General features: G+C 47.4%; 1 protein-coding gene across 4 annotated transcripts in view; it reads left to right on the top strand.

The window, feature by feature from the left end:
• AREL1 (apoptosis resistant E3 ubiquitin protein ligase 1) overlaps window positions 1-3,073 on the top strand; it is a 37,608-nt gene extending 34,535 nt beyond the window's left edge. For all 4 annotated transcript variants that reach the window (XM_016134354.2, XM_016134355.2, XM_016134356.2 and 1 more), the window contains 2 exons: window positions 188-363; window positions 470-3,073. In XM_016134354.2, coding sequence (XP_015989840.2) covers window positions 188-363; window positions 470-572 — 279 coding nt within the window. In that variant the 3' untranslated portion in view covers window positions 573-3,073. The remainder of the gene's footprint in view (window positions 1-187; window positions 364-469) is intronic.
• Window positions 3,074-23,352: the final 20,279 nt, after the last annotated feature.

The following is a 23,352-nucleotide window of genomic DNA, read 5'->3' as shown; positions in this document are numbered from 1 at the left end:
TGACTCCCCTCCCGGCTGTGTGACAATGTAAATTTCTAGAGTTTGTCAACTCTAACCATTCCTACCTGGTCCCAACAGATTGGTAACTGGGGCACACTCCTATTTCAGGGTATCCTGTTCCTTCCTCCTAGGGTCATATCATAGGCTGCATACTGGTATCACCTCAGCCTTGTGCTCTCCCTGCCAGGTCATGAGGTGGTTTTGGACCGTGGTATCCAGTTTGACCCAGGAGGAATTGGCTCGGCTGCTTCAGTTTACGACAGGCTCCTCTCAGCTGCCACCCGGAGGTTTTGCCGCCCTCTGTCCCTCATTTCAGATTATTGCCGCTCCGACCCATAGCACGCTACCAACCGCACACACGTGGTAGGTATCTGACTGCCCGATGCATGCTGTCATGGGGAGTTTTTTCTCCAGCTTTTGCCCATGGTTCTGCTGGTATGAGTTAATCACTCTCCCCTTGCCCTTCCAGTTTTAACCAGCTGTGCCTCCCCACATACGACTCATATGAAGAGGTTCACAGGATGCTGCAGCTGGCCATCAGCGAGGGCTGTGAGGGCTTCGGTATGCTCTGACCACTCTCCTGCCATCCACTTGGCTCCCATGCTTTCTGGAGTATCTGGGTGCACACGACAGACATGACCACTGACCCTAACGCACACATGACCATCAGCCAGAAGCTGCTGCATGCTCCCCAGTGTCTGGAGTATTTGGTCACCTACCAGCGTTGTCCTTCCCTCGCCCCTCCCTGCACATCTGCCCCACAGGCCACTTTGGCATGGCACGTAATCCGAGCTCCTCGTTCAGTCACGAGAAGAGGACTGTGCTGCTATAATTTCACTTGATTCTTAGAAGATCCCAGTAGCAGGAGCTGCCTCAGTAGCTGAAGGAGATTACACAAGGGTTCAGCTCTCTTGGAAAGCTAGTGTCCTCGCCTCGCTCAACCTCCTCTGCTTGTGCTCTTTTGAGGTCCCCTCTGTGGCCCTCATTACTTGACTTGAGGTATGCACGTCCTTCTCGTGGGCAGAGTTATTGCCTCTTCTCATCAGGAGCCAAGGAGAAGCACAGATAGGAGTGGCCCACATACACAGTCTTTGGTTTTGTCCCTCTGCACAATGGCTGGCACAGGCCATGGCACTGGACTACCTCGAATGGGGACTGAGAGCACAAAAGGATTGTTTTTTGTGGTGTCAGAACTGGCAAGGGAACTTTCCCTGCAGGCATTTCTGGAAATGATCATTAATCCCTAAAGAACTCTCTAAGCTTTTTCTTGAGTTTGAGCCAGTAAGAAAAGAATGTGAAAGATAGCTGGGCTGTGGCCTCCAGTGCTGAATATGGTTCTCCTTTAAGGTTTGGGGCATGTCTCAGCACACAGCTGGCTTGAAGACTACTGATGCTTGTCCCTGAGTTTGTTCTTTACACTGAGATGTGGCCGGGCCTGGCCACCTATCTCCCAAGCTATGCAATCTGCTGCAAAGAGCTAGGGATTCTATAGCTTTCTACTGAAGAAAATTTTGGAGCAAGGGACTGGGACAGTAAGAATAGCATGCCAGTGATCCTTCCTCTCTTCGCTTGGTGTTCTCTGGCAGCACCGAGGAAAGGGAAAAGGGGCCAGTAGTTTAAGTGCTTATCACAAGTCCTTGGAGTCAGGACATTGGGAACATAGAGGAGAAACATCAGACAATAAATACCTAGCTGTCTCAGTTACTTCCCTTCACTCCATTAGTTACCAGCAAAGGGAACTAAGGAGGAAAGAAGATACAGTATGTTCACTCATATGTAAAGATTGAAGAGAACCTACTGCTCTCTCGGAAGATGGCAACATCTTTTTTCATTACAATTTGAATGAAAACGTTTTCAAGACTCAGAATCTCATCAACTTTCCCAAATTTCTCTTTTGAAGAAGGCTTTGCTGCAAGCTACCATTCCCAAAGGGGCATTCAACGGAGATTATTACAAGCCATCTTTATTGCCAAAACCAGCAAGTACGCAGAGTCCAGAGAGGAGGCAGGACTTAGGGCAATGCCTTGGCCTCCTGGAAGCATGTCTGAGCCCTCCTGTTCCCAGGGATCATGGGGAACAAGCCCTCCTGAGCTGCTTCTGTACCTGCCTGACCTCACTTCTTCACAGTTGTCATTTGTTCTTCTTGGTGTGGGTGCTGACCTCACTCATTCTTGGGGTCCAGGATTCAGCATCAGGGCCTCTACACCACAGGGTCCTTCATGCCACATGGTCACTGCTCTCCTCAGGGACCAGGACAAGGTGCTGCTGCTTTCCCCAGTGTTTTCCCACGGGATAAATACAGACAGGTTTCATCATCACACTGGGAAACACAATGCTGCCTCTCAGGCCCAGAGAGAAGTTTCCAGCTGGGGCGTACGGGCTGGTTCTGCTGTCTTTGGCAGTAATTCCTCTTCTGGATTCTGCTTTCTCCCCTCCAGCAGTCCTCCAGAGACTGATGCTGGAGCTCAATTTGATTTTATTGGCTAAGTTTGTTATTTTAAGGTCTAGTCATAGCACTTTTCAAAGCATCCTGGGCACCACTGCAGCCCAGCCGAGGCGGCGGCCCTGTGGTGGTCTTTAGCCCCTGGGTCTTTGTTTAACAAAACCCTTTCGTACTGCTGTGATTTTCTGTTCTTCCAGTTTATGTTCTCCTAACTCTACTCAAAAGTCTCTTTGTTCTTTTTGGCCTTTCTTTTACCTTCCCGCCACCCCCCATCCTTCTTTGGTACTAGCCAGTGTGGGGAAAAGATACAGTATGTCAGAGAGAAGAAAGAGTATGTTACTTCCTGGGCAATTTTCTGTTCACGTTTTTGTTTTGGCCAGTTCTTTTAATTATGCCCTCGTGGCCCGGTATTGGTGGCAGGGAGGGGACATCAGCTAACAACCTGGCTTTTCACTGTCTTTGAAGGAGACCAGATACCAAGTGAACACCCAAGAGAGCATTGGCTTCTTTGTAGAACTTCAGCAGAGACCAAGCCCTGCTGCAAACTTGTCAGGCCACGCAAAAGGGCCAGGCAGTTGCAGTGATAGTGTAAATATTTTGTACAGTAAATAAATAAACATTTGAAAGGACTATGGAGTAGAAATGCTTTTGTGTTTCCCCAAGAATCCCTTCAGAAGCAGTCAGCTCAGTAGAATGTACACCTGGAGCCCTGGGCCTTTCCCAGGCCTCTTGCCTTTTCACCCTTCCCTAATTGCTGTCCGTGGTGCCAAGCAGGGCCACGGTGGTTATTCCCACAAATAGCCAATGGCAGAACAAGTGCTTGTGCCGTTTGGCAAGAGCAGGGGATGTCTGTTCTCATCGGTCTTTTAAACATTAATTTGTTGTTTTGCTACATAAGAAACTCAGTGTAGAAAATTTGGAAGTCAAATACAAGGGAAATAAATTACCTGTCATCCAGAGGTAACCACTGTAAACACTTTGATGTATGTAGCCTTCTGATTTGCATATACTCACACATTTATTTCTCAGCATCCCCTCCCCACAAGTGCTCTGGGCATGGCAAACAAAAACACCGCTCCTCAAAAGTTTGTGGGTGGCAGGTGGTACCAATTCTTTTTTAACCAAAGATAAGTTTGACAGAAAACCAGGCCTGATTTGGGACTAGAAGGAAAAATATCAGGGACCCTGAATTTCTAAGGGAAGTAATCTAATCATGGTATCTTATACAGTGGTTCCCAGTCTAGAAAAGCAAAACAAAATCCCCTTTGGAATTCTTTTTAAATACAGATTTTTGCCCCCACTCTCCAGACCCAATGATTTGGAATCTTGGCTTGAAAACTACTCTTTTAGAGTACATTCATTCTGCCCCCACTCCATCAAGCTCCTGAGTGATGTGAGATGTCAAAACAAAACAAAATTCTATCTCTCTGACTTTACATTTTTAGGTTAACAGTCCTACACCTTTTATACTCGCTGCTCTCTTGGCTTTGAATGGGCCATGAACACTCAAAATTGAGTCTTTTCAGCCCATGGTGAAGTTATTTTTGAGACTCAAAAGGCTGGTAGGAATCTTCCTGGATTAACACAATACTAACTTCAGTTTGTCATGCGCTGTTACCTTTGAGCCAATGCGGATAGAGCCCTCTGCCACACTTCTCTTAGGACCGCAGTAGAAGTTCTCATAATTCCTTGACTTTGAGATATATGTATCAAAAGTATACAAGCATGTATAATTTAGTAAATTACAGAGGAAGTGCACATGTGACCACCATCCAGGTCAAAAAATAAAATACTGCAGCACTGCAGAGCAGGTATCATCTCACTCTTCTAGTGGTAACTATTACCCTGACTTTTATCATCATTTTACCAATTCCTAAAATTCACAGTGGAGGGAGAGAGAAAAGAGCCCGTGTGGTCTCTTGATAAGACTCTAATCAAGGTCAGATTCTTCATATTAATTACTATACTTCACAATTAGCTTAAAAAGTCTTCTGAGACTATCATTGCCCCATGAGACTCCAGATTCCCGACACTGAATCTGATGAATCATAAAGACTATGAGGTCTCTGCAGAGATTTTTCTCCAGATTCTCTAAATGGGATGCTCCTTAGCTTTCATACCCCAAATAGGTTTTGTGGGCTGGTTTAACATGATCATGATTCTCTTTGGTGGTCAATGACAGGTTCTTGAGTATCATATTCAGTAGAATAGTATTGAAAATGACTCAGCACCACATTGTCTCAAAAATGTGGAATGGGCTAGAATTTCTGACTCAGAGTACTGAATCTGCACCGTTTAATAGAAAGCCATCCCTAAGTTATTGGAGAACTTAGTTTTCCTGTTTGGAGTACGAAGGGAGCGGATTTAGAAATCTGCAAGGGGGACGTGGTTCCTTAGTGTAGCAGTTAGCACATCTGCTTTACACACAGAAGGTCCTGGGTTGGCACCCCAGTGGATCCACGGTCCATGGTCTATGGCCATGCTACCCTGAACAAGCCTGATGTCTGATCTTGGAAGCTAAGCAGGGTCGGGCCTGGTTAAAACTTGGATAGGAGACCACCGAGGAAGACCAGGTGCTGTAGGCATAAATAATAATAATAAAGAAATGTGCAAGGGATATTGTGAGAATCTTGGTTCGTATATGATGGAATGGCACTGCCTAGTGTTGGGACATACCTTGCTATGACTACTCTCCACACCCTAATTCAATTCACTTCAATTTTGCCACAGCAGGAACCTGGTTCTCCGCAGTGAACTCAGGTATAGTTTCTGCAAGACGGTCAGTGAATTCCTGGTAAAGAGATATGGAGGACACAATTTATTACCAGAAGTCAGAGCGATAGCTATAGGTTTCATATGGCATCGGAGGTAGCTTTAACAAATTTGTCCAAGTTACCAGTAGAGCTCTGGCTTGTTAATACCAGCAGCTTCTTAAACACAAGGTGGTGACAATGTTGGTACCTCTAGGAGCAAGGATCAGATACACCAGTACAGAACCATAGTATCCAGACACTTTGAAGGAAAGCATGGGGCTCCCTAATTCTCCTTGTAGCTTGCTTTCATGAAGGTGAGGGGTAATTTGTTCCTGGATAAAGTCTGTGGATGAGGTTGCTACTTCCTCAGAGTACACAGTTAGGCCAACATGGCATTGTAGTTTTGTTGGCCATGAATGCCTTAGACCAGATTCAGCTTGCAAACCAGGCAACTTTCTGAGTGAACAGTCTTAGAACTTCATCTCTTAGGGATGACACTGGGAAGAAGTCAGTCTTGGACTACTCAAGGAGCTAGATGGGGAGATAAATTTCTTCTGTAAAATTCAATGTGTCCTCGACCAGGTGGCCGAGTCTGATAATAGCAACCTACTTATATATTTTATGTTTCTGACTCCAGGGCCTCTGGGCCTCTAGCCTCCCCTGCAGCACAAGCAGCTCCTGTCATTTGGCCTTTTCTCTATGTCCTTGGACACTTTTGTATCAAGTGTGCAGAATGGGATCTCAAAGGATAGCCATTTATTAAGAGCATGAATGTTCATACTTTATTTTTAATTTCTATGGTTCAATTTTGAGCAAGACTGACATTTTAATATCAGTTTCCTGTACTGTAGTATGATGCTGTTAACTAAATAAGAAAATTGGCTAATAACCTGGAGCTCCTGGAAAAAAGTTTTCTATATATAGTATGTCTGATAGCATATTGACTATGGCTTAAAGCCCTGGTAATTTCCACAGTGAGAAGCTATATGGATCTGGGGGCGGTAGTGTATGCTAGAGCAGATGACTGGTGTGGGGTGGTGGCTCTTTTCCCACCTTGCCATGTTCAGGCAGGCCAAAGAGAATGGATATTCAGGACACATGGCTCAAATACCTGTGAAGAAGACCCCAGGCAAGAAGAGACCTCTTCTCCCCCCTTCATATGACTCTCCGAAGACCAGAGGAGGTATTTGAGGGGACCGCATCTCAAACCTGTGCCATATGAGGCAATTTGATAATAGGCAGCCTAATACTCCTGACTTTGCTTAACTCACCTGATCACTAAAATGTGATAATAGCTGTAATTTTTCGAGCTCTTCCCCTATGCTAAGAACTTTAATATAGTTGCAAATCGACAATGACACTGCAAGGTAGGTTTTGTTTTCTTCATTTTACATAAGACAAAATTGAGGCTCAGAGGATAAGTAACTTCCAAGGTTCCTTACTAAGTGGCAGAGCTGTATTTGAACATGGGTCTGTTTTATGTCAAAGCTCAAAGTCTCCACATGGCTGGTTTGTCTCAGGCAGATTAGTTTAGACTGAGAAACAGCCCAGGCACTGGGCCACCAGTGCTCACTGACTGCCTCACGTTCACTTGGTGACACTGTGTGACAGATGAGTACTTTATACCTTTGTTTACCTGTCAGTCACTTGAGGATTTGGGATTTATGAGGAGAAGGCCCTACTTTAAGAAATACAGCTATTAGTAGTGGCTTTAAAATCTTTTGCATGTAGAAAATGCCATAGAATACCAACTAATGACTCAAGTGAAGTGACTTCCAAGTTTAAATGAATTCTGCATGAAGAACACAAGATACCTTGAGGATTATAAATAAGAGCGAGGGGGGGGGATTTTGAAATTTTAATATCCCCACTTTGGTGGGAAATCCATAGATTGCATGCAAATGAAATAATTAGAATGTGGTCAGATACACTGCACAATACCCTGATGATTATCTCTGACAATTAAGTCTGCAGGAAAAGGCTCATTTAAATAAATCTTTTGTCTTTAAACTCTCCTTACAAGAAACAGCACTGTTTGGCAAAGGCCAAAGTCCTGGTTGATAGCTTACTGAGGAAGCAAACATTTTCAAGACTGCCATAGTTAAAGGAAGATGTACACATACCTCAGATGAGGCTGTGATTCTTTTTGAACTATAAGCAGAGCATCTTCAAGGTAAGGGGTCCTATACCCCTCTATGATGAGGTCACCATATCTATAACCCCCACTTTACCTGCATTATGGATTTGCACATGAAGGGATCTTTCTGAACCTTCCCATCCTCTTTTTACTGACCAGTAATGTTCCCTCTCTCCTCAGAACTCCTACTCAAAGGAGTTGCCAAGACATTCCTCTGCTTGCCCATTAGCAGAGTCAGGGATATCAGAGTATTTGCAAGCCAGCTGGAGAGCCTTTGATGACTTTCAAGTTTGTCGAAAACAAAATGCCGCGTTATTGTGTAAGAGGAAATTATGTGTGTGTCATCATTTTGTGCTAGTAGGTTTAATCCTATTCCAAGTTGTCATTTCATTTCTTATAATGTACCTCCCCCCCGCCCCATCACCAAAAAAAAATAATAATAATGTTTCTGTTCCATCACAGGGTTTGTGGCATCCTTTTTCCCTTTAGTTCTTTCCATCTCTGCATTTCAGCAAACATTGCCTGTGTATCAGGCACTGTGCAGGGAGCTACAGACCCATAAGATAGAATGTGATCCCTGCCTCTGAGCAGCTCACACACATATAAACAATCCATTTTCCTTAGAATTTTCTTCCCCTCAAGGCTTGAGCACCCAAACCTTATCACTGCCTACCCCATAGTTTCTCTCATTCCTGTTTAATTTTGGCGGGAACATTTCTGTTTATGCATTTGGAGACTTTCCACAGTATAGAGTAACAGCTGCAAGTGAAATTTGTGTAGCTCCTTTCACATGTACAAAGCGAAGGAAATTGCTCTCCCCATTGATTTTCAGAGAAGCAAGAACCCTTGCAAAGATGGATTCCGAACCAAAGATCAAGAAAAAAGACCCTCTTTGTGCCATAAATATGCCATCACCTGAGCAGGTCCTGGGAAAGGCTGAAAAAGGGAACTCCATGATCTCAGGACCTACTCTCTCCCTTTTACCTACTCTCCCAGACAAAGCAGGCCTGAGGTGTTGACTTTGGCAGTGGGGACTGGCCAGCGGCCTACAGCTCGGTGAATGAAATTAAAATCTTGAGTAGATGGGGAGAGGAAGGTATCTCCAACACTAACAACCATCAGAAAGGTTTGTACTATGGTCAGAAGGACCAGGGGTGGTAGAGGAAAGACAAAGTAATGCCATTTCCAATGAACCCAGAGGCACGAAGAGCCAAATCCACTTTTTGAACGGCCATGAAGTTGGTTGGCTGTGACCACTGTGGATGGAAACACTGAGCTTCACTCCAGTTTCTCTTGATGTTAATCTAACCCAGGAAATTGTGGAGTCCTTGGTCATCTCTTTGTAGTGTGTTGCAGCTAATCCCCATTCCTTTCTGGGGTTTGGGCAGATCTGAGCTGGATTGCAGCTGGATAGGCCTTGGGTCAGGCCATTGCCTTTAGGAAAACCTTCAGGCTTCCTTTCCCAGAGGGATTTCTCCTTTGACACCTTGTTCATGATGATGCCAGCCTGTGTCTCCTCAAAAAGTCAAAGTTAAACTTGGGTATTTTCCTATTGACACCTTGCACTCCCATTCAGGGTAGACAGCCGTGTTGTCGGATCCTGGCAGGCTCATGTGCGCAGCTCTGGAAACGTCCAGAGGTGGGTGAGGGTCCAGCAGCCACGCATCTGTCTGTTCTACAGTGGTTCTTGTTCCAACGGTTGTGACTTATGATTCTCCTATACCCTGATAATTCTATTGTTTGGCATCCAAGCTCTATCTTCCAGGTTCTCATACTCGGAAGCAGCACAAAACTCTTTTGTCAGACCATATCTTGAGTTTTGTCTCCCAAAATGCCATCGTGGATTAACTGTGGGAGAATAAGAAAAGCAAAACCCCATTCCTGACTTTCAGGGGTCCGGCCGGGCTTAGGGGCTTGGCGTGGTGGGAAAAGGGGCCAAGATAGTGGTTGGCACAAGGATACGGAGAACTTTGGAAACAGAGCCAGAGACTCTGAGGATTGAGGCCCAGGAAAGTTTGGCACGAGTAAAAGCTGGGTATTTAACCAGGAACAGTCACTCTATTTTTCTCGGCCTTGGCAGTAGGTCAGAGCAACAGGCAATTCTAGCAGGGTCCGCATCCTTCCTATTGTCTCCACCCCAACCTCACGCATCCTCCCAAACATCTGCTTCAGATTTGGGTCCTTGCCTTCTCCCCATTGCTGTACCAAACCGTGGGTGGCAAGAGGGAGGGGGCAGGTCTGCAGGTGTGGGAAGAAGAAGAGGAGGAGGAGCAAGGCTCTGGGAAAAGCTGCTTAAAGGTTTTTTTTCCCGTGTGCTGCAGAAAGATTAAGAATGACCTATTTTTAAAAAATGTGCATATGTATCACCAAAATCTAACAAGTAAATTGTTTCACTTTCCGGGTAAAGGGAGCAAAGGAGGGAGAGAATTGGGACCAGCTGGGGAAGTCTCCGGCCCATCACATGGCCTGCTTCTCAAAGGCAGCTCAGAGTCACTCCAGAGGGAGCGAACTGAAGTGATTAGTGCCCACAACAAGCAGTCTGGAGGTGCTAATGAGGTATTAAACACCTCCTCTCCAGCTAGCAGCTGTGTGTAAGCTGAAACAGACACCGTGAGCCAGAGTAGCGAAGCTCGTCTGGGACTGGAGGTGGCAGGAGAGAAGAAACGAGCACACAGCACTAGCCGTCGGTCACGTCGGTCAGTCACGGCGGCCTCCGGTGTCCCACTAGGAGGAATTTTCAAGTTCCTCTAGCACTCGCCCTGAAATCTCAATCCATTTTAAGTGACAGAAACCTCGCAAAGGAAAATACTGGGGGGCCTACGGGACAACCTCAGAGCTCTTGTAATAATAATAACCAACACCTGCCGCTGTGCCATGCCCTATTCTAAGCGCTGCCTGTGTGCGCTCATTTACTCTTCACATCAATCTACAAGGTACAGACAATTACTGTTTCCATTTTACAAAGGAGGAAACTGAGGCACGGGGAAGTAACTTGCCCAAGGTACATGTCCCGTGAATGAGTCTAGGTGCCAAGTTGTCCCTGACACCTTATCTCACACAAGCTCAGAGGTGGAATTTGGGGGCAGGATAGTCAAATCCTGAGAATGCTGGTAAGAGTTGCTAGGGTTCTGTTCATCATCCAAACCAGAGACGGCTTGTGGGGGCCTCTGACTTTAGAGACCACAAGGAGCCAGTCTGGCAGGCACTTCTCTGTCCAGTCTCACCATTCTCTGTCTCCTGAGGCTTCTGCTGCCCTGTCGGGGCAGAGCCTATACTTTCCACCTTCCCCCGCCCCAGGCAGGAGGCACCCCTCCACCTCCTGACCCAAATCAGCTCAGGGAGGCACCTTCGGGACTCGAGGCCCCTGGTGGGGGGAATGGAAGAGGAGCTAAAGGGCAGAGCTGGCCAAGGGCTGGACTTCTAGGAGCCCCACTAAACTTCAAATCTGACGGTTGGGAGCCAAGCTTGTCGCTTGGCTGAGAAGTTGGGAGCCTCAGTGACATACCGGCTCACCTTGGCAGGCTTCTGTCTTGCAGAGAAGAGACCGTATGGGTAGTGACAGGCTGTGGACGTTTTTTAGCTGTCGCCGCCAGGCTGTGCCAGCCCATTTCTACTAAGAGGAGATTATGTCAGTGAGGGGTCCTAGGAGCCCTGCCTGACTGGGCTGGGCCCAAGGACAGCAGCTGTACAGGAATGGTGAATGTGGTCTGAAGAGCCCACTCATTCTGCCTTTGAGCCTTGGCTTACGTCGTACACGCTACGAGGACTGCTGCCCATCATGGTCCGTCCAACCTCCCTACCCTTCAAACCCAGCCCATGTCAGAGAATGTGAGGATTAAATAAGAGAATTCATGAAAAGTGTTAGCATGGTCTGACATGTATTGAGTCTATGAAAAAGGAAGTATTATCATTATTGTTCATAATGATAAACCAATATCCACACCTGTGTTTGGCTTTGTTGTGGATTTCAATTTGAAAGGTCTGAGTTCAAATCTTGACCTTGCCACTTCTTAGTTGAATAGTCTTGGATAAACTGGTTCATCTCTCTTAACCTGAAAAGATTGATTTTAAAGCCTATACAACGTACCCTGCAGAAGGAGTGTGAAGCTCAAATGAGATAATGGATATGAAAGATGTTTCGTAAATCACAGAACCTACTACAAATGCTGCCATTGCCTCGTCTCCTTCCACGGGCTCGTGTGAGCCTCTGGCACTGGTGAAACTCTAGCCCCTGCCATGCCTGCCCTTTGGAGTAATCTCACCCCTGCAACTAGCCTGGCCTGGGCGTAGCTAAATCCCTTTGCCCTTCCATTCAAGAAAGACAAGCCTTGAATTTTTTCAGAAGAAATGTTGGCTTAAAAATTAAGAAAGTAAATTAAATCAAGAAAATGCAAAAGAAGAGGAGCAATCGGTTCATGAATACCGATATCTCCTTCCAGGAAGTCCAACCTCGGGAGCCAAATTCACTGTGAGTCCTGACCACGGGCCTTATTTGTTATTTTTCCTCAGCTTTTCTTGGTGGATTTGGGGTGATGGGAACCCCAAAAAAGGAGAGCCCTGGATATCAGTGAGTCGCCCTCCTCCCTCACAGATATAGGATGTGGCTGAAACCTGCAGACCTTATATTGTCTGAGCCTTACAATGAGTTTAACCACCAAACGCAAATGTCCTGAGAAGCTAATAAGGCTTATGCTTAGGGCCTTTCATTTGCATGAGCCCCTTCCAAGGTCATATACATTTTCAAAGTCATCTATTTTATATTATTTGCTAAAGTAAGATTTGTTATGTAGTAGATTTAGTCAGCTGTCTCCACCCCAATTTCTCCCTTGTCACTTCAAGTGTTTGGAAGTGGCTGTGACATTTGGGGATGACTAAGGCAATTTGAGTTATGAATATATTCAGTTGGGTTTATTATCATACGTTCACTTGGTTATGTTGGAAAATCATTCGGTTGGATTATGCGTAATATATTTATGTAATACATTTACTTATTGGTAGCCAACTTGGTTAGAAATGGCTTTCTAGATTATTACCACTGCACACAGTAGGGACTCACCTGACTTAGAGACAGGTGAAGGGCCAGGGGCTTATCACATCCGGCACCAGAAGCATACAAGTAAGAAAAGAGAAACAAGGGTTGAGATGTATAAGAGCCAGAACTAATCTGTGAAAAATTCTTCCACTCATCAGATGGTCAAAGCATTTGAAGTTTTCTGTTGTCTGAAGCTTATAAAATTTAGGGAGCATGCTTTAAGAAAAAGAATACAAAATTAGCTATGAAGGAGAATATTTATTTGGAATAAGATAAAAACTCCACTAGTCCCAAAATTTTAAAAAGCTAGCAAATACCACAAACATCACAAAGTCCAGAAAAATAATCCAGACCAGCATCTGGATCTGCCCCTGGCAGCCGCCGTATGTCTCTGGCCTGTGTAGTTCTGCCATTTGTCCTCTGATGGCATGTGGGAAGAGGGACAATAAAGGATTAATTTCAGGATAACCATTTGGGGTTCCCAGGAATAGAGAAAAATAACAGTAATTAAATATGAGTTTTATGCCATCTTTTGGCACTCTGGACAGCACCCTGAAGGGAGGCCACCGAGAGTCCCGAAGACGGTGGCTCAGTTTCCTGAATTGAGGGCTGAGAGCTATAAGCCAGGGGTCGTCCTGCCAGTTTTTTATGGTACTGGCCATTGCCATGTTCAAATACAAGGAGCACAGGTATCCTCAGAGTTAGAAGGTCACTGTGACTGATTCCTTAGATGGATTCTCCTTGGCCAGAGTGTGTCCCTGCAGAAAGACAGGGTCACACAGCTCAGGAGACATTTCTTAATGCTTACTTGCTATTTCTCAGTGTCTTAAGTTGTGTTCCCCAGAAGCAGACTCTGCAACAAGGGTTGTGTGAAAGTGATGAATTTTTAGGAATCTTCCCAGGAGTGGGGGAGGGAGATTGGGAAGAGAAGGAGGCCAAACAAGGATGCAATGTCAAGCAAGAGGCCACAGGGGGAAGTGGTTCAGTGTGCAGCAAGCTTGGGGCATGGAAGTGTTTATACCCCACGCCCAGAGCTGCTGGCTAGGGTTTGTCTGTGGGGGCTGAGGGCAATAACTTCCCAGATACTTCCCTGACTTCCATGCAGGTGGCCAAAGTAGGTTCCAACAGCTGGGGACAGATGCTGGCAGAGGTGTCCTGAAATGATACAGGGACCTAAAGACCTACGGATGGTGTACTGACAGCATCTGCTACACTTCTGCCCTCTCTGCTGCTATTAACTGCGTAGCTGCATGATCCTTACTCATGGGTTGTTGTTACTACTGGTTACCACGTATTGATTATCTCATTGAATTCTCAGAACAGCCCTGTTATTTCCCACATTTCATGGATGAAGCAACCGAAGTTCAGAGACAGCTGCTGTGATCTGCTCCAGCAGTAACATGCTCTCCCAGGTCCTCCCTGACTATTACCCCAGATCTCAACACCCTGTTTGCTTCCTTCATGAGCCAAGGCGCCCTGTCTGGTTTGCTCACCACTTAACACCCACTGCCTAGCACAATGTCAGCACATAATAGGTACTCAATTTATGAAGGATTCCAGAACCAAGGGCTCAGCCACCACATTAAACACCACACCTCCGGGGACCAAGCCTCATTTTGTTGTGATGCCCTGTCAGTGCCAGCCCAGTGTCAGATACTACAGGGTGCCCTTGGATGCTGAAACAAATGGCTGCTGGGAGGAGCAGGCGGCCCTGAACAGACTTAGAGAGTGCCAGGGAGACGGGCCCCAGCTGTATTCTGACAGCATCCTCATTCGCATCTGGGGAAGCATTTGTGAAATTGCTCTCTAAACGATTCCAGTTTCCTGGGAATGACAGCAGCCTATTTTGGGATGGTTTTCAGTGTGTTCCTTAAGTTCCTCCTCAAAACTTGTGTAGTTTTCACAGCCCGTATATGAGATTAATGTGTGAGATCACTAGTGGCCTCTGGAATGTGCCACAAATGGCTCTGAGGTCTAGCCTGAGAGCTCAGAGGGTTATGGACAGACCCATAAAGGAACATAAGACAAGTAGATGTGGAGCCCGTATCAACTGGGTTAAGTGTTTAGACTGTACACAAGCCAAAGAAAAAGCACATTCACCTTCGGAGACTGTCTGAGGCCTGGCAGCGGTCGAAAAGGAAGGGTTGCTCCTTGCCCTTGGGAGCACAGTGGGGGATGCAAAATACTCTGCATCCTGTCCTGCCTGCCCTTCGCCTGGGCCAGCGTCCTTGGGAGAAACAGTGAGTGTGGTGCCACCTCTCCCTGGTGCTGGAATGGGCAGGGTCCAGACTGGGAGGGAAAGAGAGATGTCACACTGAAGGGGACCTCAAGCTGGAGAGCGGCTGCTGCAGAGCTGCTCTTGCAGGCTCGGGAGCTCCAGGCTGGATGCCACCTGCCCTCCCCAACTCAGACTAAATATCCAGCCCTGCGGGTAAGTGAGAAATTCTTGGCCTCAGCCTGCCCAGGACTCTGTGGCTTAAAATCTCCTTCTTTCATGGAACCAGGGCTGTTGTCTGCCCTCAGCCTGTTCTTCCTGTTCCTCACCCCAGGGGATTGAGCTGATTGGCAGACTTATCCAAGCATGGAGTGTAGGGCACTGGCCTTGGGAAGCAGCCAGGAAGAAGGAGGGAGTGTGAGCCAGAGACCAAGGACAGACATGGAGTCAGAGACCATGTGAGAGCAAGAAACAGAGTAAGACAGGCAGTGCCATGAAGACAAAGAGACAGAGTGAGAGAAACAGAGATCGACTGGGAGACAGAAGTATAAAAGTAGAGACAGATGGAGGACAGGCCAGGAGAACAGACATATCTTACAGGAAAGGAAGAGAAAGAGAAATGCAGATGAAAGAAGATAGGAGGGGAGACAGCTAAACAGACTGGGCCCTGAGCTGGGGGGCTCTCACGGGGTCCGAGCACAGCCTTGCCCTTCAGCCTTCCGCAGGGAAAGGGAGGAATTCTCCAAGGTGGGCCTTAGGCGCTGGAGCACGGACTTTCGACATCCCACATCTGCTTCCCATCTGGATCCCACTAGTGGTGGATTTGCATCCCCAGGCTTTTTCTCCAGAGCCACAATCCATTCAAAACAAACCGTGGCTTTTCATTCGTAGCTACAAATCCATGCAGACATCTGCGGTTCTTTTGGGTTGTGTGGGGCCCCGCAGGCTTCAGCACAACCAGTGCGGAACCAGGGATGGAGAGTTGGTGGCAGAGGGTGGAGAAGAGGAGCCTTTGGAGCAGAGACAGTGGTCCCCTGGCCCTGACCCAGAGAGGCCTTGGAGTTCTTGCCTAAGGGCTTTTGGGAAGCACCCCAAGTCCACTGGACCTCCCAGGCCCTTCCCTTGAGGCTGCACCTGGTGTGCCGGTGACATGGCCAGCTTGTCCTTCCCAATCTGGGGTGGGATACGCCAGAGCAGAGCCCTCGGCAGTCAAGACTGGCCGCGTCAAAGCAAGCTGCACAATGTCCTTGACAAATAGCACTCGTGTAAAAAAAAAAAAAAGTTTTTAAAAGCTAATAAATGGGCTCTATAAAAGAGCCCAGGCCCGAGCTCCGGTTTTTTATGTAAACGCAAGGCTGAGCGATCTGATGGCAGGTCTCCCTCCCGTCACTCTGCCACCATAGCTGTTCCATGCTCCTGCCTGTCTCCTTTCTCCGCTCCTCCCTTTCCTGGGCCCAAATCCCGCCCCCTAGGACTTTTTGACCCTTCTGCCACTCCACCCGAGTCCTATTTCTGCCTCTCCTCATTAGTCCATTTATTTATTCATTCACTCACTCATTCACCATTTATTCAATAATACATTTATTTGACCACTGATTTTTTTTTTATTATTCAGTGTTTATTGAACACTGGTAGGCTTACAGTCCAGTTGCTATGAACTGAATGTTTTTGTCCCCCAAAATTTCATACATTGAAGCCCTAATCCCCAGTGAGATGGTATTTGGGGGTGAGGTTTGAGAGTTTATTAGGTATAGATGAGGTCATGAAGGTGAAAGTCCCATGATGAGATTAGTGTCCTTTAAAGAAGAGGAAGAAACCAGGGTTCTTTCTCTCTCTGCCATATGAGGACACAGCAAAAAGTCAGCCATCTGCAAACCAGGAATAGGACTCTCACCAGACACTGAATCTGCTGGCCTCTTGACCTTGGACTTCCCAGTCTCCAGACTGTGAGAAATAAATTTCCATTGTTTAAGCCACCTGGTCTGTGGTATTTTGTTATGGCAGCCGGAGCTAAGACACCAGTCAGTCAAAGAGGCAAGTCTTATACTGAGTGAAAGTTAGAGGATGACACAAGAAATGTTATTGGTCAGTTTATGATGGAATGGTTTAGACAGTAAATTCCCTAGAATTTGGAGAAGGGAAATGGAAATCTTCTCAAAGGAAGTAGAAGTTTGGGTCCCCCTGGTCTGCCCTTACGACACATCTTCTACCAAGACATAGAGGTAAGAGAGTTCGAATATCCTTGAGTCAGCCGTGAAGTTGCCTAGGACTGAAGTTACAGGAAGACCCCAAGGCCAGGTCATTAGGAAGCAAAAGGGAGGCCTTCTAGGATGTGAGTCTCGGTGTGACTTAGGACTTTGTTTCTGCTGGCCATCAGGGACTGGGCAGCGCCCCCTCAGTCCTGCTGGAGAGGAGAAGGCAGGGCCACGAAAGGCAAGACTGAGGGCTGGGAGTTCAGCCAGGCTTGCCTTGGAAGGAGAGGCTTGGGCAGAAGGGTTTAGGGGTGGGGATAAGGTGAGCAAGAGGGAGAGGTCCCAGCTCTGGAGAATGGGGGAGGGGAGGTTAATTATTGTCCATGGGGAGGGTTCTCCTCAGAAAGGAAGCAGGGGTGGGTGGGCCAGAGGTGGGAAGTGGGATGGAATGGTGACATATGTGTGTGTGATGGTTTACACTTGGAGACTAGGCAGGAAACTAAGAAGTGCTCCGAGCGAGAGCAGGGCCTCAGAACGGCGTCCAGCTTCTGGCTCGGAGGTCGGCTTTCTGAGGGACTGAAGTGAGCTCAAGACTCTTTCAGTAATGGGCAGTAAAAGGGAACATCTTGGCCTGCATAATTGAAAAGTCCAGAATCAGACAGACTTCAGGCCCGTTCTTGACTGAGGGGCTTGAACAATGCCCTCAGGACTCTGTTTCCCCTCCACTCTTGACTCTGCTCTCAGTGGTGGTGGCCTATTCTTAGGTCATGCCTTCTATCGCCTCCGCTCTTAGCTCACAGGTTCTGACCAATAGGAGCCCCAGCACAAAAGTCTCACTGGTGCTGACTGGGTCCTGGGTCCTTGCCTGAAGCAATCGCTGTGGGTAGGGTGATACAATGCAGCAAATGGCTAAGACCTGAATCCCATGATACCACTGGATGGTTCCCCAGAGGAAAACGAAAGGGCAAACGGTTCTGGTAAACGGCAACAGCACAGCCGTTCCCGTTCCCTCGCTACTATCCTAAAAAGTATTGCAGTCTTTTTAGGGTTGGGCTATTTTTATTCCAGGAGAATGTAAGATCTATAAGAGCAGTGACTTAGTCTCTTTTGTTTAGTGATGGAGCCCCAAGACTCACAACAGTGCATGCCACAATGCTCAATAAATAATTGCTGGATGAATTCAGTAAGCTTAGTTGATTTCTGGATATGCCAGATTTCTGGCTGGTAATTATTGAATGTTTACATGTACAACAGACTGTTCTAAGCAATTTAAACTTGTTTAATCATTACTCAGTTCCATGCAAAATGCTGTTATTATCACCTGCATTTTATTGATGGAGAAATAGGCACGGGGAGGTTACACAGAACTACGGATTGGACCCAGGCATCTGACTCCGCCATGCTCTTAAATCCTCCGCAATACTGCTTGATAGATGTGAAAAGTCCATGAGTTGGCTTCTCAGGGAAGATCAGTTTCCCAGACTACAATTTCCGCACATACTATTTCTTTTGTTTTTCACTGACCTTCATAGGAAAGTGGAGATGAGAGAGATTCTGTGGGGCATCAGAATATTGCCTGCTCCTCCTCCCAGGTGAAAATTGAATTGAATAAACCTTCCTCGTTGAGGACTCACAGAGGGGCTGAGTTTCTAATCATTCAGCTTCTTTTTTCTGTTTCGTCATTCAGTCATTCAAAAGTATTTACCGAACGAGATGAGACCGGAACATCTTGTGATGCCAGAATATACAGTAGTCATTTCACAGGACTTGGGAAAGGGTGAGCATGTTGAAAGGACGCAAGAGCTGATGATGGAGCAACTCAAAGAAAAAAACTAAAATAATTATAATATTGGATTACAACTTTTAGAATAAAATATGTAGCCATGAGCCCTTACTGAAGTTAAAAAATATTTAAAAAGTGGGATGAGGTGGAAGAAGAAAGCATAGTTCTCCTTTACAAAAGAATTAATAAATATAGAGGTAGTGAGGGAAATACAAAATCACCATTGGGCCAACATAGCAGTAATAATTGTCATAGGCAAGATCCACCACTGATAGATGCTAAAATCAGTGAGAGAAAATTTGAGGAGATTCAGGATGTTTGTGTCATCTCAATAAGTCTCTACACACCAAGGCATTTATTAATTACAAAGGGGAGGACAGCAGTCATTATACAGCAGAGACACAGTGGAGAAACCTGCCAGACATAACCTTAACCATATAACCAAGGTCAACATCACCAGTAATAAGACACGCCCACATCATGTACCCCTGATCTAATGAAATGAGAAGGATACAGCATCACTTCTGTGGTCTTACCAAAAATGGTTCATGTGATAGAAAGCCTGGCAAATAATGTGTGCTCAACAAATACTAGCTTTTTCCATTTTATGGTGTCATGGTGTTTAGCACTGCCGGGCACACAGTGAGGAAGGACCCTGGGTTCTGGCTTCCGCTCCCGGAGATGGTGCTCTCGGCCCTGACTCCCAGCAGTTAGTTCAGCCCCACTCTGTTGACCCAGTCAGGAGGTGATGGCGAAAGCAGCTGATGCCGTCTGCCTGGGGACTCTGATTTGTTTCTGGACCTTGTATTTAGCAGCGTAAGAGGGGGCCAGGTTACAGCTATGCTCGATGAGGAAAACAGCAGCTAAGCAGCTGCCAGAGGGCAAGGAGCAAGTATCAGCCCTCCCTCCAAAGGAGCCGCTGTCTGCCTGGGGCTCTTGGTTGACGTTGTGAGATTTGACTTCCCTTTTTCCCTTTTCTTTTTAATACGGAATAATTTTCCCTGCCTCAGGCCTGCGCCACCCACTCTCCAGTCCGGCCTCTAGTTTGCAAATGGGGTTTAACATTTTTAGAAGCTCCTCACTCATCTTGAAATTTGTCTTCTTGAAAATTCGAAGGTCCCCAAATACTTCTTCGTTCCTCCCCCCTCTCCCTGTCCCACGTATCCGCAGCTTACTAAATGAGAACTCAGTAGGAACTTTATCTTCATTTTCTCATTCAATCATTTCTATAGTTTTACAAGCTAGATCTAATTCATTCCATCTTTACAGAAGGAGTAGAGTCTCAGAGAGGTTGAGATCTTTGCTGAAGATCACACGGCTGTAATGGGGAGCAGCTAGAACTTGAACTTAGGCCTCTGGCACCTGCCTCTTTGCTCCTCTATAGGCACCCGATGCTCACAGAGCAGTGTGTCAAATGAATGGCAGGAGGGAGAAGTGAGAAGGAAGGAGGCTATTGTGGTACCATTTAGCCTCTAGCCAGCTCGGCTGATGAGCCTGGAACCTTCCAGGCTCCAGGAGACTTCTGTCTTCAAAGCTACTCCTAATCTGGCCCAGAGCCAAGTGCCTTTGCAGCCTCCTACATCTTCAGAACCCTCCCACCGGCCCAACTTGCTAAGCCTTTGTCCCCTTGCAGGGCCGCAGAGACAGCTGCAATGTCTGCACTGCCTGGTCCCCGCTGGGGGTCTTAGTTCAGCTGCTGTCTCCAGGCTGGTGGCTGCTTTTGGCTTCTTTCCCAGGAGCTGCAGACTGGCCAGTGAGGGTCTCCGGAGAGGCCAGACCCCACCTAAGCTACAGGAGTTAGTTGGATGAGGACCAGCTAGGTTGAGGTGGGAAAATCCCAGCCTTAGCTCCTACTCCTGCCATACACCGCCTCTTCCCATCACCAGCTTCTGCTTCTATTTCCCAGGGCTGAAGCTGCGGATCTACTCAGGCCCCTCCTCCCTGAGCCCCTTTGCCTTGCAGCCCTGCTTTGAGAGCCAGCTGACTGCTCTCTTCTCCAGCCTGTCTTCCCTGGTAGCTGCCGTTCTAGTCAGGGGCAGTAGCTGTAGTTGTTCCCCAGGGCTTGGGAAAATACCCCACACTTGACCCTGACCCCTGGGTGGAGAGGAATGTTGGGGGGCGGGGGCTGTGTGGGATCTGTTGTCCTGGCAGGCAGCCTTCCTGTGCCTCAGGATGAGTGATGGGGAGGGGCCAAGGGGGTCAGGGACTCTCCCAGCATGGGGGTTGGGGGAAACTTAGGGCCCAGAGGAGACAAGTGGCAAAATCCCTTCCTTGGGGCCCATGCCAGATGCTGCTGTAGCAGCTGCCCTCCTTCGTGAAACATTAAGATGGGCAGTGTTCTTGAAGTCTGTCCCCAGATCATACCAGTCAGTTTTCTCTCCAGGGAGGCTGGGTTAGGTGCCCAGAGTTAACGGAAGGACAGTGGGGATGGATGGCTGTCAAGTCTCACTTTTCTCATCTGAAAACAGTGGTTTCTGGGCTATGTTCTGATACGCCCTGTGGTTCCTCAGATGCCTCAGAGGCTACAAAGCAAGGGATGTGTATGTGGATGGATAGAGCCAGAGCAGCTCCCCAGTTTCCTGTTTTTGTCCTTGAGCTATCCTGCAAGGCCCAGGTGGTCTGGTCCCTGCATCCCTCACCTTCGTTCACGCCATCCTTCTTGCCTGGCTTCCCCACAGCGACCTTATACAGTTTCCTTGAACACAGTGCTTTCCTACCTTAGGGATTGTTCTCGCGAGATCTCCTGCCTGGGCCATTCTTCTCCTCGCTTATTTCTTATGCACTCTTCAGAGCTCAGCTCAAATGGCCCTTCTTTAGGGATGACTTCTCCAATGACCCCAAGTCTAGATTAGGTCATATCTTTTTCATGGCCCTCATTATTATAACTCATTATTAATCTACTTACCTAATTATTTGTTCAATGTCTGCCTCTCCCACTAGACTGTAAGCTTGCGAGTGTAGGAATCAGGTCTTTATTGCTACTCCTGTGTCTCCTAGCACAGTGCCTGGCACACGAAGGCATTCAATAAATATTTGTTGAATGCTGAAATACCGCATGAAGCTTTTGCTAATTTTTTAAAAAGTTTGAAAACCACTGGTCTGGAGGCTGTCTCTCAGGCCCGTTTAGTTCTATATCTAAAACTTAGATATAGTTATTTTTCCCACCAAAATGTTTCTGGCCTTCCCCATTAAAACCTTCCTTGGTCTTTTCTTAACTTCCAGAGTGCTTCAGAAGGGAATGATGTGGACGGTAATGGGAAGAGAAACAGGGGAATCCCCAGGAAAGCAGGGCAATCGCCCTCTTCCCCCATCACTGGAGGAATAGGTGGGAGTCAGGAGGACAGCCATGTGCTGGAGGAAGAGAGCAAGGCCCAGTATTTAGTCCCAGGGGTTTTGCTCATCCCAGGGTGCACTTGTCACATGTCCGTCAAGCTGCCTGGAGGGGAGTGGTGGGCAGCCACTCAGGCCACAGTGACCATGGCTCTCAGGCCAGCTGTTTCCTTGCCTTTGAATTGGTGGCTGACCCCAGGCTGTCCCCAGTCTGTTCCAAGCAGCCTGGGAGCTTTCCAAGCATATATTTTGCAGGCCAGATGTGCATCCACTGGCTGTGAATTCCTGCATGGAGAACAGGTGGGTGGTAATTACTCTAGCAGGAGCCAAGCGTGACTGGAAGCTACGGAGACAATTCTACCGAGCTGTCAAGAACAGAACAGCAGCCGTCTTTCCCTGAGCTTGCTTTTATAGAGGAAAAGGGAGATGAAATCCAGGGCTGGAGCAAGAGCCTTGGCCCCCACGGCAGATTCTGGAGTGTCCTGGAAATTCCCATACCCCACCCCGCTCACCTCCCTCCTCTCTAAACTGCATGCCATGTGCAGTGAACATCTGCTATGTGCATATGACCAGCCCTCCTTTCCCCTCCTCGTTCAACAGAAACTCAGTTTTCCTTGGGGGAACCCCACCTCATCTATTTCAGGCATTCCTGGTGGGGCTGTCAGATGCGGGGCCCCTCCTACCCCTCCAACCCCAAAGGGTAGGCAGAGGACCCCAGGAACTTCCATCAAAATCTCTTGTGGAGAACGTGAACCTGGGGTGGAGTTGCTGCTGACCGCGGAAGGCGGCCGGCTTGAAATCATCCAAAGCCAGCCAACCCATGGGGTCCTTCCACCCAGACTCCCAGAGCTGCCTGGGCCCCTGGCTCCCCAGGCCTGGTTGTTGAACACCTCCCTCAGCGCCCTGTATATTTCTGATAACTTGTTTTTGCTCACTTAAGTTTGCAGGGGTCAGCTTCTAAACCTGGCAGCCAAAGCTGATGCGTATCCCATACGTTCGTACCTCGCCTTCTTTTCCAGCCCTTGCTTTTTCTCTCGTTCCCCCACAGACCCATTTTCATTTTCTACACCCTGAAAATCTTTCTGCCCCCAACCTCTTTCTCTAACCTTTTTGACCTGCTCACAGGAAAGGGTCAACACCCATTTACACTTCAGAGTGAATGAAAACACTGTCTCACTCTCCTACTGTTTAGATGCATTTCCAGCCTCAAGTCTAAGTATTGAATGAGCGCCTCTGCCTCTTGTTTTGGGGATGAGGAGTATCATGAAGAGGTGGAAGAGAAACTTTCGGGAGTGGGCTTTCCCCAAAACACCCTGGAATGAGCCCTGACCACTTCTCTCCAGAATCTGTCACTTGCATGCATTGGGAACTGCCTTGTCCCCGCGTTGGTCTGTTCAGCAGCTGTTTGTTTATATCCGCCCTCCACGTATTATTCCCTACACTCATTAAGTTGTGTCCCCACTGGAA

The sequence above is a fragment of the Rousettus aegyptiacus genome, unplaced genomic scaffold, assembly GCF_014176215.1.
Source record: "Rousettus aegyptiacus isolate mRouAeg1 unplaced genomic scaffold, mRouAeg1.p scaffold_m13_p_3, whole genome shotgun sequence".
Classification (NCBI taxonomy): domain Eukaryota; kingdom Metazoa; phylum Chordata; class Mammalia; order Chiroptera; family Pteropodidae; genus Rousettus; species Rousettus aegyptiacus.
The sequence above is the reverse complement of the archived record's forward strand: the minus strand, read 5'-3'. Positions and strand labels throughout refer to the sequence as shown.